This window comes from Pseudorasbora parva, chromosome 25 (assembly GCF_024679245.1).
Source record: "Pseudorasbora parva isolate DD20220531a chromosome 25, ASM2467924v1, whole genome shotgun sequence".
In the NCBI taxonomy this organism is placed as follows: domain Eukaryota; kingdom Metazoa; phylum Chordata; class Actinopteri; order Cypriniformes; family Gobionidae; genus Pseudorasbora; species Pseudorasbora parva.
Genome location: NC_090196.1, coordinates 16,051,920 through 16,070,828, shown reverse-complemented (window position 1 = coordinate 16,070,828; position 18,909 = coordinate 16,051,920). Strand labels below are relative to the sequence as shown.

Below are 18,909 nucleotides of genomic sequence, written 5' to 3'. Positions count from 1 at the left end.
GAGAACATTTGGCATCTAACTTAAAACACTACTTTCAAAAGATCAATTTTTATTCATAAACAAATGTATAATGTATAAAATTCGAAGAACATTCAATGCAAACTCAAAAAAGCTGCATCTATCTTATAATATTTTGAATATAAAATCACAACAAACAACAAATGCTTTTGTCTTAAAGTGGAGGAACACTTATATCGCCATTAAACCGCCCCAACAGCTTGGACTTTTGACTAAGTATACAAAAAACTATATCTTTTGTAAGATTTTGTTGGATGATTCTAGAGACCTTGTGTGTGTGTGTGTGTGTGTGTGTGTGTGTGTGTGTGTGTGTGTGTGTGTGTGTGTGTGTGTGTGTGTGTGTGTGTGTGTGTGTGTGTGTGTGTGTGTGTGTGTGTGTGTGTGTGTGTGTGTGACAAAAAATATGTATTAGTAACATGAAAATGACCTTCCTTAGGATTTGCCTTTGCATGCTTCCTAGTATAAAAAAAAGTTCGGAAAACTTAAAAGTTTAAGGCAATCAGCTGCAGAAACATTTTTGAGTTTTCTCAACTTAGGGTCAATAGTTGTACAAACTTTGTTTAAGTTATCTTAACTTTTTTCCCCCTGTTAAATAGTTGAATAAACTTTAAAAGCTGAATTTGTCATACAAAATTTTTTTACAGTGTTGGCAGCTTCATGTGACTGGAAGGAAGTTAATACCTTTTTCCACACCTTCATTTATTTGGTTGTTTGCATGTCATTAAGACATAAAACATGGATAACATATAAAGATTTACAAAAGGAAAATGACAATATCTGTTTAATTTAGTTTGAGTTAAATGTTAGTTTGTCAAGTCCAGACTCTGTCTATATGTAACATACATATATTAGGCTACCTTTGTATACTAAAAAAAATAGCCTATAGACTAATAATTTAACAATAACCAAATATACAACAGCACTTAGCGTGGATGTTTTCAGAAGTTTCACTATACTTCTGATAAAATATAATTGTGATGTTTTTCTAACATCATAATCTCAAATTCCAGTAAAAGCTGACTTTCCTGCATCATCCCTCTCCTGGGATTACTGGAAACATGAATAATACAGATGAATTACATTAGAAGAGACTGATCCTACCCAGGGAATGAAAGTGATCCCCGGTTCAGGAAGAGTCATACCAACGAGACGAGAGGATATAGCAGCCTATGATTCTGCTCTCATCTCATGTGACACAAACCCAGCTTTTGACCTTCGGCAAAAAGTCTGACTATCTCGACCTCCATTGTTTCGAATGTGACGTTCTGCTTGTTAGAATGAATGAAACATTAACTTTCGTTTGTTAAACTGTTTCCATGCCCCAAAATATCTGTGGTTGCCATGGCTGCCACTCTGTCAGTTAGTTTGAGATGAAAAGTGAGAGGGAAACACTTAGGTTTCCTGCACCACAAGCCGCTGTGTGAGCTTTCCTGAAGGTGACATCTGTTGAAACCATACGACACAACTCACATTACAAGCTGTGTGCGGCATTTGGGAAAACGGTAATAGAAAAAGAGCAAAAAATGTAAACATTGTTTATCTCGCATAAGCAATTACGGCAAAACTCAAAAGGTCTAGTTACACACATTAACTAACAACGAGCAATATAGCCTATTTATTACAGTATTTATTCATCTTTGTTTTCATTGTTTCATTGTTTGTTTTCATGTTAACTAATAGGCCTATATGTTAACAAATGATACCTTAGCCTACTGCAAATGCCTTTTGTATTTCTTTTCTTCTTGTTGAAATCCATAATTTATACTGTGTCTAACACCAACGATCTTTCAGTTTGTTTTGTTATTCTTTTATTCTTTTGGCGGTTATCTTAAAAATTCGAACAGACGTAACCGTCACTCTGACATTCTCCGCTGTGAACAGACGTCTGACCTTTCTGAAATGTCACAATATTCCTTCAGCATCTCTCTGATAAGTGTCTATTTTTCCTTTTACCTTCAGTTTAAACGTCTGGCCTTAAATATCTCAGGTCCAAGTGTGTCATTCAACAAAACGTGTGTCTTTTGAGTGCCTCTAACTTTTTGAGTCCCTCTGACTTTAACAATGAAAACCCGATGCCAACAGGTTAATATAGGAAATCACATCAATAAAACCAACTAATTTTATATTATTTCATGCTTTTTTAGTCATCATGAGGATGCCATATTTTAGCCTGTTCTCTTTTGTTTGTTTACAGTTTCTTATTATATTAGCAAATTACACAAAAAATGAAAATAATAAGTTTTAAGAGCTTTACTCTTTCTTTCTTTCTTTCTTTCTTTCTTTCTTTCTTTCTTTCTTTCTTTCTTTCTTTCTTTCTTTCTTTCTTTCTTTCTTTCTTTCTTTCTTTCTTTCTTTCTTTTTTTCGTAATTTGTTATATTGATTCATTTTATTTGACATAATGTATCAACCCTATTATGTGTCCCCATTTAATACAACAAACTTCCATAAAACGACAACAACAACAAAAAAAAAACCTTTGTTGTAATGTAGGCCTAATTCTTGTAGGCTAATGTTATAAAGATTAGGCTACTTTTATTCAACAAGGACATTTCCTCTCTCAAGACCCATAAAAGTTACAAAGACATCGTTACAAAGCCCATCTCGCTACAGTAAGGTGTAAGGTTCTACAATAATTTTATGATGGGACAAGAATAGTTTTTGAGCTCAAACAAAAACAACAACTAAATAACGACTTATATACACTGTAAAAAAATTATTTAAAACAAAAGTTACCTGGTTGCCTTAAATAAATTTTGAGTTCATTGAAATTAAAAATTTTAGTTAATACAATAAACATTTTGAGAATCGACAACCTTTATTCAAATATTATTAAAAGATTTTATTTTAAAAAAAAGAAGCATATTGGGTAATTGTGTGTTCTATTTGTGATGACGCGGTGAAACATGCCAAATTGAGCTATTTTAATGATTAATCAAATTATTTATGTGGTTCAGATACAATAATATTTTGAGTTTCTATTTATTAAACCAATTTGCTTCATTGTATCAACTCAAATTTTTAATTTCAATAAACTCACAATTTTAAGGCAACCAGGTTACTTACTTTTTTAAGTTAAACCAACAATATTTTTTACAGTGTAGTGATAGGCCATTTTCAAAACACTGCTTCCTTAAGCTTCGGAGCTTTATGAATCAGCATATTGATTCATGATTCGATTCGCGTGTCAAACCGCCAAACTTAAATCCCAACAGTATAAAGCAGGTAGCAGGGAACACAAATATGTTTGCAAAATAATTATTTTGTGTAATTTTATTTGGAAAACTTTAAAGGTCCCATGGCATAGATTTTTCGAGCCTGATAAACTAAATCCATTTGCTACTAATTCTCTGGGCGGGCAAAGCAGAGGAAGGGGAGGAAACCTTTCCTGGTGTGATGTAAGAACAGGAGAATTCAAGATCAGCTCGCCTGGGCTCTCAGTTTCTCAAAGGCAGAGAAAGACAGCCAGAACTCGATTTACACCGATCAAAATTTCTAGCCACTCTGGGACAATATTCAGACTAGGGGAACTCATATTAATGTTCAAAAACCTTATAAAATTAAAATTTCATGCCATGGGACCTTAAAATGAAACGACACCATAATAGGGCATCTTATTGTTTTAAATGGCATTTCGATAAGGGTGTTTATACGATCTTTACAACAGCAGGGGGCGCTGTTTCGTAAAAACGAGGGGACTGAGAATGCGTGACTGTGTGCGGGACTGTAGCTGCAGACTCCGGAAAAATTACGTAGTGCAGCTTTAAAAACTGTTATTTAGCTGAAGTGATGATTCACTTAAAGCTACACTGTGTGATATTTTCCCCCATCTAGCGGTGAAAAGGTATATGACCATCCAGTGAATAATAGTTTCTGTTCCTCTCAATTCTGATTTCGTTTGAACTCCTGTGGCCTAGTCCAAGATTAACACGGCAATCCCCCTCTTCACATTCGGCACAGTGCCATCGAGTGTTAAAATGCAAGAGGGGAAGCTTGCATTTACGGGTATGTCCCTCTTTGGCTAATGTACTCAAGATGGACGGGCAACATGGCGACCGGCATTCGAAACCCCTCACCCGTATGTATTTTCAATGGCATATTATAAACTTATCAGAATACTTTATTACTTGAAAGAAGTAAATATACATTAATGAGCACATATATTTTTGAAAGAACTAAGTGTTTTTAGCTAAGAATAAACTAAAAACAGTGTAGCTTTAAATGAGTTACACAGTGTAACTTTACACAGTGTAGCTTTAAATGAGTCATTTAAAGTGAAATTTGATGTAGAAATGCATTTGACGCAGTCAACAGAAAATATTTGCAAACTGATTAACACTTGTTGAAACAAGAACAATTCCACGTTTTCGCATTACAGGAAGTTAGGAAGAATGTAGGTGTCTACCGTCTTAAAGCTGAAAATAAAAGGCCTTCTCTATTTGTGCCTCATGGAAGAAATAAAACTGGGGTTGAAACGACAGAACAGTGAGTAGGCCTACACGACAGTATTTAAATTTTTTGGTGAACTACCTCTTAATATGGTTGAATACATTAACATGCAAGTGATTCACCAACACCAAATAAGGAACACAAGAACAGTCCCTAAACTATCCCTCCAGTCAAAGATCAAACAGCTGATATAGAGTACGTGAAGCCACTGCGCAGAGACACTGGTGGAAGGTCTCAGGAAAACCCTGTCCACCAGCATTGATACACAGTTTCTGAGGAGGCTGCTGTCCCACGTGTGAGGGGTGGGGAGAACAGATCAAACCAGCCTTTGGGCAAATACCACAAACATACAGTACACACACTTTAACCCTGATGAGTCAGTTATTGATTCTGTGTAATGTTGCCACACTGATGACCTCTTTACCAACATAATGTGTGTGGGGACACTGATTTACACAAAACACAAAACTGATTTCAAGATTTAATGTAGTATTATATTATATTAGTTAATATAAGTATCATAAGTATCCAAATGTATATATATATATATATATATATATATATATATATATATATATATATATACATATATATATATATATACATATATATATATATATATATATATATATATATATATATATATATATATATATATATATATATATATATATATATATAACATGACTTAAAAACATCATAGATAAATAAGTAAATACATTACATTTAGTTTTATTTTTTATATTTATTTAATTTATTATTATTCATATATAAATATTAAGAAGTATGCAAATTGTTTAAATAAAAATATAGATAAATAAGTTAATAAATTATATTTTACTTTAATAGAATTCATTATATTATAAATTAAAGTTATAAAAAATAAAAATGTGTTATATTAATACTAAATTGTACTTAGCGTCCAAACATTTATTTATTTAAATTTCTTTCTGTGAAGTGATTTGTTTGAGAAAAATTATTTGTTTTTTTAAATGCCACTTGGCTTAATATTTTGTATCTAATGTAATGACGTTAAGACATTAAGTACCCAAATATGATTTATGGACATTGTATAAAAGTATCAAAATTAAGTTTGGGCAATGCATTTCTTGAAATTTACACAACTTCCTGCAAGTACATAACCCACCGATACAAACAGAAAGTGTGTGTGTGTGTGTGTGTGTGTGTGTGTGTGTGCAGTGAGACCACATTTCTTTCCTCTGTGCGTTCCATTTCTCTTCAGGAAACTGTAAGCTGTGATCTGTAGACGAATGTTTGAGTTTTTTCCTTCCCTCCCTCGCTGTCATTCATACGCGAGCTGAGCGTCTTACCCTCTGTATAACACTCTTTTTCCAAACCCAGTGTGGAACAATGTGTGAGGTGAATGTCAGCTAGGTATAACAGTCGACACACCTTCATAATGTTCTTCAGAAGTGTAACAGGCATGCGTGTCTTAAGACAGTTTTAATCTTGATCAACATGACACTCAAATCTCACTGCACGCATCTACGCGCACCAACAGGTACGTCTCTGTGGATTCTGAATCTACAATCATTATTTTGGTTACATTTTATTTTAGTGTGTCTGTGGCACAGCCTAACTAATTATACATTGAATTACTCAGTAATAATAATTATATACATGTAATTATAAATTTAGAATTAAGGTTTGTTCATAGTTACAAGCAATTATGCCTACTAAAGTAACTGTAACATGGACACTGTAAAAAGTTAGGCTACTTAAGTAAGTTAAGTATGGTATAAATGTAATTTTGTTCAGATTTTGCTTGTGAATATGGAAATAAATAGTTTTATGAATAAAACAAACTGTGTGGAATAAATGTTCCACTTAACTTGAATTAGGCCTACATTAAAAATGGTTTAAAATTTTTGGTTAAAGATACTACAGAATTATATATAATGTATTATTATGTAAATACACACATGCATGTATATTTAAGAAATATTTGCATGTATGTTCTGTAGGCCTATATAATTAATCTTATTTATAAATATAAAATATAATAATGTTTCTTAAATGCATACATGCATGTGTGTGTATTTGTATATACATAATAATTAAACACAGTACACACATATATTTTATGTAAACAAACTTTTATTTTTGATGTGATTAATTATATATAAATTTAAAACATACATATTTTTAATTATTTAAAGGGATAGTTCACCCAAAAATGAAAATGCTGTCATCTTTTACTCACCCTCATGTTGTTCCAAACCTGTATGAGTTTCTTTCTTCTGCTGAACACAAAAAAGATATTTGGAAGAATATTTGTGACCAAGCATAGAGGACTACCATAGTAGGGAAAAAAATACTATGGTGGTCAATGGTTGTTCTCTCTGCTTTTCTACAAACATTCTTCCAAAAATGTTTTTGAGTTCAGCAGAAGAAAGAAACTCATACAGGTTTGGAACAACATGAGGGTGAGAGAATTTTCATTTTTGGGTGAACTATCCCTTTAAATTATTATTATTATTCATATATGAATTTTTATTAAAATTCAGTATTTATGGAGGTTTTTAACACGAACATTATCAAATTGAACCAAATGACTAAAAAAACAGAAGAAGAAAAAAAGGAACCTAATAATTGATTTTCTATGAAAGACAAAAGCATGGTGAAGTGAACTGATGGTTTTACAATTATATATTCATAGGATCTCTATGGACCAGCGGACACTGCAAAAGACAGTACAGCTCTAAAACGCAGCTTAACTACCTCACAAGAACACATCCGATGGACCAGAGGAGGCCCAAACCGCTCAGGCTCCACTCCTGCCTGGTGTTTTGCTTAAAGGTAGCCTATAACATGGGACACCTGAACACTTCACACCAGAACGCCATCGCGAATCAGTCTAGGTGATTTTTAGTGGATGCATGATGAAGTCATTTCCTCTCCAGTTCACACAGGTCATCTCTTTTACACAGATAGGCCTAGCTATCACTTGTAATGTGATCTTTCTAATGGGGCCTTTCGAGATCATAAAAAATTACAATATGTGGGCTGGCGAACGGAGATATAGCGATACACAAAATTCACGGGAAATTTACATGGCCTTCGGCCGTTTTGCTTTCCCAGCGAAAGGGGCCGTGCGCGGTAAAATATAACCACGCCGAATCCACTCGGCTCTGGCATGATAAACAAGAACAATGGCTCTGTTGAAACTGCCACAGGTGTTTTATGACGTGGCTGGGAAAATAGGCAAATGAGACTGTCGGTAAGGACCTGCAGCGTTTAGAGCTGGTGGCAGTGGACGTCGTGTGCGTCGACTCATCTGCCTTTCTATATTGACACAGGACCGTGTGAGGATGGACCACATCAGCCAGCCTGAAGGAGAGGTCCAGGAAAACACGGAGAGCAGACTGAGGGAACTGGCCCTGAAGTGGTTTACAGAGACCCAGGCGCCTTTAATTCTCCACAACGGCAACTTCCCGGAATGGTTCCAGGGATTTATCAGCAGAAAGTAAGAAATGTTTCTGAGAAACAAGCGTTGAGAACAGGCAGCAGCTGTTTTAAATCTGTTAAGTGATGTTACGACAGCTTTATTATACCATAAAGCACCAATTCTTCCAAGAAAAACCTTGTTCATTTCAGAAAGTGTCTTTTAGTTAAAAATATGGGGTGATTGGTTAAACTTTACAGTAAGGTATCATTGGCTTAATGCATTAACTAACAACTATACGGCTATATGCTTTACAGCATTTATTTATTTTACACTTTATTTGGGAACACTTTATTTTATATTATCTTTGTTACTTGTTACATGTAGGTAGGTACTATAGTAATATAAATTGTGCTTAATTACATGCAACTAACCTAAACCACACCCCAACCCTAGTGCTACACCTAGTCAGTTATTATTACTCAACACGGACACCTTACAATAAAGTGTAACCCTTTATTTTTAGTTGACATTGTTACAGTGTAATTACAAAAACAAGTACAGAGTAATATTAGGATGTATTTACTATAGTGTTAAATTTAGGGTTAGGGCTTGTTACTAATAGTCCATAATTTGCTGTTATTACTACTAAGTTAGTACATGTAACATGTGTAACGACATCACCTTAAAATAAACTCACCAAAATGTTAATCTATATGTTAGTTCATTAGCTAATGTTAACATTTGAGCTTAAAAATGTAATAGTAAATGTTGATATTAACTTTATAAATGCCATAGAAGTGTTTTTCTTTGCTTGTTCATGTTATCTAATGTATTTAACTAATGTGACAAATACAACTTTATTGTAAATATTGGCATTGATGGTACATGACGAACTTTTAACATTCAAAGTTTTTAAAATGTTCTTCACACCAAAAAAAAAAAAAAATTTTTAAAGGGATAGTTCACCCAAAAATTAAAATTCTGTCATCACTCACTCACCGTTATGTTGTTCCAAACCTGTGTGAGTTTCTTTTTTTCTGTTGAACATGAAAGAAGATATTTTGAAGAATGTTGGGAACCAGACAGTCGATGGGCCCTATTGACTTCTATTGTATTTTTATGGAGGTCAAAGGCTACTGTCAACCATCTGGTTACCAACAGCTCAGAATTTTCATTTTTAGGTGAACTGATCCCTTTAAGAACTGTTCCTTTAAAGGTCCTTTGGAACCAAAAATGGTTTCAGCGAAAAACTCTTTTGGAACCTTAATTTTTAAGAGTGTACCACAGTTATGAAACTATTACATTTCAAATGTTTGTAAACTTATGTTATGCAAGCAGTATTCAAAGTTGGAGCTTTCATAATTTCTCATGGTGTCATGTTTCACAGGGATGCAGAAGAGCATCTGAAAGACAAGGAACTTGGCTGTTTCCTCATTCGGCTCAGCGATAAAGCCGCTGGATACATTCTTTCATATAAGTAAGTGTACTTGAAAACACAAATAAGGGCTGGACTCAGTCGTCTGTCATTAGTGATTTTCTGGCGTACCATTTAGCATTGTTCTTTTCCTCCCAAAAAGCTAATAACCACATGTTTGTATTTCCTTAACTTTTCAAATGCAAACTTTTGGTTGCGTTCCACCATTTTCTGGTGTTAATCTTTAGCTTTTGATGTCAGACATTCTTAAAATGATAGCAGAATGTTTTGAATACTTTTTTTTCCCACTGAATTTTTACAGAATTGCAAATAATTGTTTTTCAGAGGTCGTGATAGATGTCGGCACTTTGTCATAAATCAGAATAAAGATGGACGCTTTATTGTGACGGGCGACACAGAGATGCACAACAGCCTCACTAGCCTCATTGAATATTACAAGACCCGCCCCATTGAACCATTTGGAGAATATCTGACACTCTCATGTTTTGAGGTGAGTTTGTACTGTGCATATAGCCTACAAATTTAGAATAGTGCTGGCAGCTTGATTAATCGTGATTAGGGGTGACTACGAATAGTCGAAGATTTGATGCATTAATATGCGGAGCCAGATTCGACCAACAATCTCACCGTCGATTCTCCGCTGGTGTTATGATTGGGCCTTTAAGGGTGCCGCACCTTTAAAATTCGAACACATTTTTTATTAGTGTACACACACCGGCGGCGGGATTCGGTGCCTGTCCGCGGCGACTCAGGAAGTTGTTTAAAATACTGCCGCGCCACAGAGCGCCATTTCAAGGTTTTATATTCAATTTATATTATATTTCCCTCAAAACGTTAATGTACATACTGATATCACCCATCACAAGATACACCCATCGTGCAGCTCTTCTGTCAGAAGTCGATTCAAAACTGAGCTTGCGCGTAAATAATGTGCGCGTCCAGTGTGAGATACCGGAGACGCGGCGTTTAGCTTGGCGTCCAGTGTGAGATACCGGAGACGCGGCGTTTAGCTTGGCGTCCAGTGTGAGATACCGGAGACGCGGCGTTTAGCTTGGCGTCCAGTGTGAGATACCGGAGACGCGGCGTTTAGCTTGGCGTCCAGTGTGCGACCCCCTTTAGGCACAATCAGCTTAAGACATGCATGCAAATGCACTCAAAGTGTTCTTTTCCTCTCTAGGCAGTTATTCTTTTTAGGTTTATTTATCAAAATGTTCTTTTATATATTTGTATGATTTTCTGTATTACGATCAAGCCTTTAAAATGTTATGAGAAAACGTTTTACGAATGTTTATTCACCACTTCACCTTTTATTTGCACCTAAATAAGAAAGCTATTGTCAGTTCGTCTGTCAGTTGGCAGGCAGTTTGGGTCACTTTATTAAAAGTTGTTGCTGTGTGCAGTGTGCAAAAAAAAAAAAAAAGTTTTACCCTCCTGCTGACTCCTGAGTGTCGTGCCCCTCCCAACCCATTCACACACACATAGATGATTCGACTATCAGTCGACCATAAAAAGATTCGGCAATTCTGACTCGAATGTGTAAATCCTTAGTCGGGGACACCCCTAATCACGATTAATCGCAACCAAAATCAAAGTTTGTTTACATAATACATGTATGTTTAATGTGTATAATTATTATGTATAAATACATACACATGCATGTATATATTAAAGAAAAATTAGTTTGACAGCACTAATATATATTTTAATTAAAAAAACTTTTTTACTTTTTTATCTAAACTTCAGCATTAAAAGGTTTTGGGGTCAGTAAAATCATGTTTAAAGAAATGATTCAGAAAGGATGCATTCAATTGATAAAAAAAAAAGTCTCAGTAAACACGTCTACAATGTCACAAATGATTTCCATTTTAAAAAATCCTGATAAAAATTATCACATTCTCAAAAAAATATATAAGCAGCACAGCTGTTTTCAACATTGATAATAATAATAATAAAAAGTTAAATCACCATATTAGAATGATTTCTGAAGAATTATGTGACACTGAAGACTGGAGTAATGATGCTGAAAAATCAGCTTTACCATCACAGGAATAAATTACATGCAATAAAATATATTCAAATAGAAAACAGATATTTCAAATTGTAATAATATTTCACAGTATTTATGTTTTTACTGTATTTTCAATCAGATAAATGCAGCCTTGGTGAGATACTTCTTTTAAAATGATCTTAATTAATTAATTAAATGATATATACGGTATGCATAAGGAAAGCATATTACCATGTGCCATTGCTTTTCTAAACTTTTAATTTTTTTTTAATTTTGTGTTGCAGTCTTCCAAAAGTGAACTGTATGATGTAATTCACTTTGACACGAAGGAAAAGCCAGGAGTGAGCGTTAGAGCCATGAAGGATATTTGGGATGATCAGCGTTTAAAACATGACACAATGCAACCTCCCGCCTTGCCACCCAAGGGCAACAGAAACACAGCGGTATGTCACATTGCTATTTAAAGGGTTATTAGTTCACCTAAAATTGAAAATGATGTCATTAATTACTCACCCTCATGTCGCTCGATACCCGCCATAAGACCTATGACGGTTCCGAAGGCCTCCTTTGGCCGCAATGTCGATTTCCTCTCTAAAGACCCATAAAAGGCTCTAAAAACGTCGTTACAAAGTCCATCTCACTACAGTGGCTCTACAATAATTTTATGAAGCGACTAGAATAGTTTTTGTATCAGTCGACCATATATTTTTAATATATATATATATATATATATATATATATATATATATAATTTATTTTTTTATTTATTTTTTTAATCAGTCAACCGTATAATTTTACGGCCAATTATGGCCAATTTAACACTGCTTCTTAAAGCTTCTTGGAATTTAATGAATCAGTGTATTGATTCATGATTATAATTGTGCGAAAATGTGGCCCCACTTTATATCAAGTGTCTTTAACAACTATGTATGAATTAATAATTTAATACAGAAACACTTTTTTACATTGTACTTACTTACACAGTTATATTTACTCTGTTGACTCTTCCTTGACATCCTAACCAAGCCTTAAAGGGTTACTTCAGCGATTAACAAATGGCTTTGTATCAGTAGAAACCCTGGAGTATATTCAAATGATCGTGCTCCCCCCTCTTATATCCCCCTGAGACGAGAGATTTATGCATTTTATTTCTGGAAAAATTCCTCTCGTGACGCAAATTGACGTCACGAGAGGAATTTGCGTCACGAGAGGAATGATTTCCCAGAGGCTAAAGACTACAGCCAGCAGAGGGAGCCATTTCCGCATGTTTTCAACTCGTGCATGGGGAATTGAGATCACACTTACAGCACAGCTCAGCTACAGGCATTAATTTAAACAGATGCTAAGCAATGTAAGCGTTTTAACATCTCAAATTAATTTCTATGAAAGTTAAGCTTCCAAAGGCATGAACTGAAAACTAGTTGTGAATGTATGCCGCGAATGTGGTCGCGATTACCTCAGCTCTCATCACCAAGGTTATTTTCGTAAACGAAAACTGAAACTAAGACTAAAACTATTGGTCAAAAAACATTTTCGTAAACTGAAATAAAATTAAAAAATCTGAATAAATAAAAAACTAAAACTAAACGAAACTAACTACTCTTACTAAAAAACTAACTGAAATAAAATAATAATTAGCAAAAATAAATATTCGTTTTCGTTATTAATAAGCTCTCTTTAATGTGGTGGAGAATCTGACAGTGGCGGTTGAGGGAGTGTCTGTATATATGCGCTACGGCGCGTGAAGTGATCTGAGTGACGGACACGTGCAGAGAGGCAACACATCGCTAAACGGCAGTTCACAAAGAATCAACGCGTCCGTGGCAGTGAAATGGGAAATAACACAAGGTAATGAGATGCACGTTGAACTTCTTTTAACTTAAGCTCACTGTTTTAGAATGCCGTTTCTTACGCGACGAGAGACGCAGGCACAAAAGTCAGCAACTAATAGCAAGTACTAGCCTACTGTGCGTTTGAGATTTCATGTTTGCATAATATTGACAGGCTCAAAGGTGTTTTCATAATCATTTACTACTACTAATATTATTATCTGTGTGGAGACATTTCCCCACAAAGTAGGGAATACCAGGACACACACACACACACACACACACACACCCGTGTTTGTTTCACTATATAAGTGAAGACATTGCATGGACTTCCATTGATTTTATATCAGGTTAATGATATTTTATATCCCCTAACCCAATCCCTATCCCTAAGCCTACCCATCACAAGAACGTGCAAAACAATAGATTTAAATAAAAACATGTTTTCGCCGATTTATAAGCCTTTTTAACTAGTGAGGACCAGTCAAATGTCCTCACTAGTCAGTTATCATAATATTTTACTAGTTAAGTGAGGACATTGGTCCCCTTTACAATTATAGCACAATAAACACACACAGAGCACAACAGTGTGTGTTGGCTGTATTCAGATGACTATAGCTGTGGTCTTACACTGCTAGTCTACATTGTACTACTGAAGAAATGAAAATAAGCTTTTAATTGTTTAACAATATTTCATCTTTGTTATGAATGAGTTTGTCTGGAATTTATAATTTTTACTTTTATATTTTTTACGTTGCATTATTTTATTCTTTAAGATAGATCCTCTGAATATTAGCCTATGTCAAAAATATCAAATATAATTTTTTAATATCAAAATATAATTTATTTCATTTTTAATCTCCAGATCGTTGTTTGTATAGGTCATAGTTTGACTCAAGCTTTTTTGCTCAAAGGTGAAGACCCAACTTTATGCATGTTTTGTAAGACCTCCCTGGGTATAAACAATAATGCTTGTTTATCAAGTTATTTCACTTAAGGATGTTTAGTAGGATTAAACTCTAGTCTGTGCAAACATTAAACTTTGCTGAAATTAAAAACCTTGATTTGGTCTCTACACTTCATTATGGTAACTCTGCTAAACTATAATTACTAAAACTAAAACTGAAACTAAATAAATAAAAACTAAATAGAAATGTATTTGCAAAATAAAAACTAAACTAAAACTAGCAAAACCATTTGTAAAACTAACTAAAACTAAACTGAAATTTGTAGCAAAATTGAAAACGATACTAAAATAAAAACTAATTTCAAAAAGCAAAACTATAATAACCTTGCTCATCACGAGAGCTCATCAGCTCATTTATGACGTTAAATGTAATCTGAGTCTGCTGTGAAACTCACGCGGCAACTCGATCGTTATATTGAACACACACGTTCAGTATTTAATTGTAGGAACTCAGTCTCTGTAATCCAGTAGTGGTGGCTTTGTGAATGGCCTCACAGGGCAGCGAAGCATTCTGGGAATTGTAGTCTTTCATCCCCATGAGACAAAAATACATTTTCTGTCTTTTCTCAGTCTAGAAAGCACCAAATTAAAAAATAATTTCACATTTCTACTACATTAATGACCCAGTTTAAATACAGATTCATCTTCCCAGTGCTGAAGTACCCCTTTAAAGGAGTAGTTCACTTTACAATGAAAATTATAATTTACTCACCCTCAAGCCATCCTAGGTGTATATGACTTTCTTCTTTCTGATGAACACAATTGGAGTAACCGTATATTAGTAAATATGCTGACGCTTCCAAACTTTATAATGGCATTGATGGGGTCCAGTGAGTTTGAAGTTCAAAAAATTGCATCCATCCATAATAAACATATCTAGCTTCCGCCTTCGTATTCTGAAAGTCATATACACCTAGGATGGCTTGAGGGTGAGTAAATCATGAGGTAATAATCATTTTAAAGTGAACTACTCCTTTAAAACCACCCATTACCACCAAACCTGCCTCTACCCCTATAACACCTCAAAAGCGTAAAATGCTCATTTTGGCCCCACTTTATATTAGGTGGCCTTAAGTACTATGTACTAACATCAAAAAATAAGTACAGTGTACTTACTGTGTTCAAATTGTATTGCAAAACACCTTTGCTGATATTGAGGTGGATACGGGTAGAGTTAGGGACAGGTGTGGTGGTGTGGGTGAGTTTAAGTGTAGGGTTAGGTGTAAGGGAAGTGCCTACTGTGTAATTACAAATGTAACTACAGAAATTAATTACAGACGTAATTACATGCAGGTATTTTTTTAACTGTAAGTTCAATCTAAAAACATGTATGTACACAATGAGTGCATTGTATCAAATGATTAATGAAAATGTTCGTACATAGTAGTTAAGGCCACCTAATATAAAGTGGGTTTCTTATTTTACAGTGTGCTTGTTACACGTTACATGTAATTACTATAGTTATACCACACAATTTACACGCAACTAACCCTAAACCAAATCCTATTCCTATGTTAAGTACATGTGGTTAATTATTGTTACTCAGCACTTATTAAATGTCTAATTACACCGTAACAATAATACCTTAAAATAAGGTGTCAAAATCATTTTCTTACACTATTTTCCTATGCATACATGCGCTAGACAGACGAGTTTTACCATTGCTTTCGCATCTTGTGTCTTTAACAGCATCTCGCACATTAAACGGCGCTCAAGTTAAAATAAGTTCAACCTTTAAAATACCTTTCAAGACCTTTTGATTTTGCCCCATTCCAATGCCCGCGTCTCGCATTTTTTTTTAAGCAAAAACGAGTTCTGTGTGAACCAGCCCTAACCATGTTTTGCTATACAACATGGAAAACAAAAATACAATAAGTAGTGTTAACTCTTTTCCCGCCACTGACATCGTTTTCCGTCTCCATGTTTTCACCGTTACACGATAGGGGGTGCTATGACAGATCTGCTGAAAGGGTAGGAATCGCCTCTTGATCAAAACACATGCAAAGAAGATGAAGAAACAAGCAATGTCATATGTAATCATATGCATATGTAAAATAATGCGATCACCAACTTAATGTTTTTTACACATGGATATACTTAAATGTGCTGTTTAATACAGCATATACATCAAAACTGCTTAATGGTACTGAATTAAATATTTTGTGAAAACTATGCTGGTGGTGACTGCCGAGTTTAAAAAAATGCTAGTGGGGAAAGAGTTAAAGACACCTAATATAAAGAGTGACTGTAAATTAAAGTGTTCAAACATCTGGCTGTGGGTTCACATCTGGATAATTATAATTGCTTTCCACAGGCAGTACATCCAATGCCAAGGAAAGGCCTTCCTCTGAAAGTCGTCTCATTGGATGTAGGGTCCGGCAGAGAAAGCGTGCTGTATACAACAGTAGACCTGCAGAAGCCCAAAGAAAGAATCAGAACGCCAACAGAGGGCAAAGACATTTCACTTACCGCTAGAAGGGAACTCAGAGCCCAGAGACAACTGAAAAGCCCTGCCGCAAACCAAGGAACCATTTACTCTGAGCTCATAGTGCCGAACTGCAGAAGTCAATCCCTGCCGGTCTTGGATGACGACTGCGAAGAAGAAGGACACTTTAATAAAAGAAGCCAACTGCAACTCTCTTCCCACGGACAGAGGGAACAGCTCAATAATCCCACCACACAAATGTTGCCAGGACTTAGCAACAGCCTTGATATACTATGTAGCTCATCACTGTATGAATTAGCCGGAACACCTGGCAACCAAAACATGGCGGGGAAGAGAATATCGAAGGTCAGCCCGCAGGAAAGCGATGCTACGTATGCCGAGGTACCTCTTGAACCCGTTCCGAATCGCTTCCTGGTTGACGACACGTACGAGCAGATTCCCGACTCACAACCTACAGCGAGAGCAGAGGAGAATTCACACACTAATACCTACGAGACTCTAACAGACTTAAAACCGAAGCAGATTATGCCTGCCCGGGCCAATAAGGTGAGTGTCGGTGGGATAGTGGTATAAAATTACTAAGCATAAAGTTTTAAACTTTTAATAAGGATTCTTAGTGGAATGCAATATTAAGATATAGTTATTGAAGATTAACTTATATTAATCTTTTTTTATTATAATAACATACCTTTTGTTTCTTGTAGACGGATAAATGGAAATGGCTGTCCCCAGAATTCTGGAAAAAATAACTTCTTCATCCACAGACAAACATCATAAAATTACACTAATAGAGAACTGTCAGCAAAAACTACTTCAAGCTATTTCTGATGATTGAATACTAGAATAGTACAGCTTTATTTTTCCACCATATATGTGGTATTTTTGTATGTGTATCTGTGAAATATTTAAATTTTTCCACATTAAAAGAATATTTATTAAATTAATTAATAAACATATACATATCTGAGTGTCTCTTTCTCTTTGACAACAAGCTAAAATCTCCCTCAGTGGTTCACTGCCTACCTAGTTTCATTTTTGTTAGTCATGCGACTGGTGTATCACATGACGGCCCTTGTGAAAAAGAAGTGTGTTTAATTGTATTGAATGGGCAGTACTTAATATATAAGCTTAAATTATAATACACTTTCATTCAACTGTAAATAACACGGAATTAAAGGCCCTTTTTTAATGATCAGAGCACATGGCGCAGGTGGCATCAAAACACTTGCATCGCACCTGGCGTCGCATTGCATCGGGTGTATACTAGGCCCTAAATGTAAGACATTCAGTTCGGTCTTAAAGTAACACTCCACCGTTTTAAAAATAGGGCTTTTTCAACTTCTTTCCTACATTTAGATATGTGGACAAATGCATTTTTGTCTCAGTGCATGCATTGTTTTTAGTTAGGCAGGGTCGCTGCTAGCTTAGTTTAGCTTAGCATAATGAATTAAATCCTATGTAGCCAGCTAGCATGTCCCGACTCGAGTAAAAGTGATCCAAAAAAAAAAAAAATACTTCTTGTGGCCTGCGCATTCACATTGAGTACAAATAGAGATGCAGATTAAGACTAGGCGATTTCTAGATTTCTGATTCAGACTAGGTGACTAATTTATGGGGAAGCACTGGGCGCAGTGATATTACGCAACACATTGCAATCGCTCAACAGCCGGAGGACGTGAGGATGCGAGCCGTGATATCCCTGCGCCCAAGTAGCAGTGCTTCGCCTGTGCTTCCCCATAATATAGTCTTAAGTCAATATCTGCCTAGGAAATCGCCTAGTCTTAATCTGCATTGCTATTTTTGATCACTTTTACTCTGGGCATGCTAGCTGGCAACATAGGATTCCATTTATTATGCTAAGCTAAGCTAGTGGCAACCCTGTTAAACTAAAACAATGCATGCACTGAGACAAAAATGCATTTGCCCACATATCTAAATATAGGAAAGAAGTTGAATAAGCCCTATTTCTAAAAACGGTGGAGTGTTCCTTTAAGTATATTAAAAGTAGTTCAACTTTTTCACAATGGGGGTGGAGATCAGGATCAGATAACATCTGAGTATTAACCATTGGAAGAAATATAATCAGACATGAGCTGTGTGGATGGGGTAGACTAGACAAATGTCACTACACCTACATGTCTCACCCGAAATAATAGCTGGCTGCCCTAATTCTTTTTAATGTTGAATCATATTTGATATTATCGCAATTCAGTTAGGGATGTGAAAGCATGTCTCTTTTGAAAAGTAGATAAACACTTAATGCATGTATAAAATGTCAATATTTTGAAAGGTCAAGATTTGAGGCCTTACTTTGAGGTTTAGTTGTTTTTGTTTTTGTTTTTTTTGTGCT

The 18,909-nt window shown here is 35.2% G+C and overlaps 1 protein-coding gene across 2 annotated transcripts; it reads left to right on the top strand.

The window, feature by feature from the left end:
* The first annotated feature begins 5,855 nt into the window (after positions 1-5,855).
* Positions 5,856-17,469, top strand: LOC137065005 (SH2 domain-containing protein 7-like). Of its 2 annotated transcripts, XM_067436576.1 has the most exons (8): positions 5,856-5,987; positions 7,146-7,285; positions 7,786-7,952; positions 9,262-9,351; positions 9,634-9,799; positions 11,602-11,760; positions 16,428-17,105; positions 17,264-17,469. In XM_067436576.1, exons 1-8 carry the CDS (start codon positions 5,945-5,947, stop codon positions 17,306-17,308), a joined length of 1,488 nt encoding a protein of 495 aa, XP_067292677.1. In that variant the 5' UTR covers positions 5,856-5,944; the 3' UTR covers positions 17,309-17,469. The 2 variants fall into 2 exon arrangements, with proteins under 2 accessions (XP_067292677.1, XP_067292678.1); XM_067436577.1 differs by lacking the exons at positions 5,856-5,987; positions 7,146-7,285 and adding an exon at positions 7,611-7,706.
* The last annotated feature ends 1,440 nt before the right edge of the window (positions 17,470-18,909 follow it).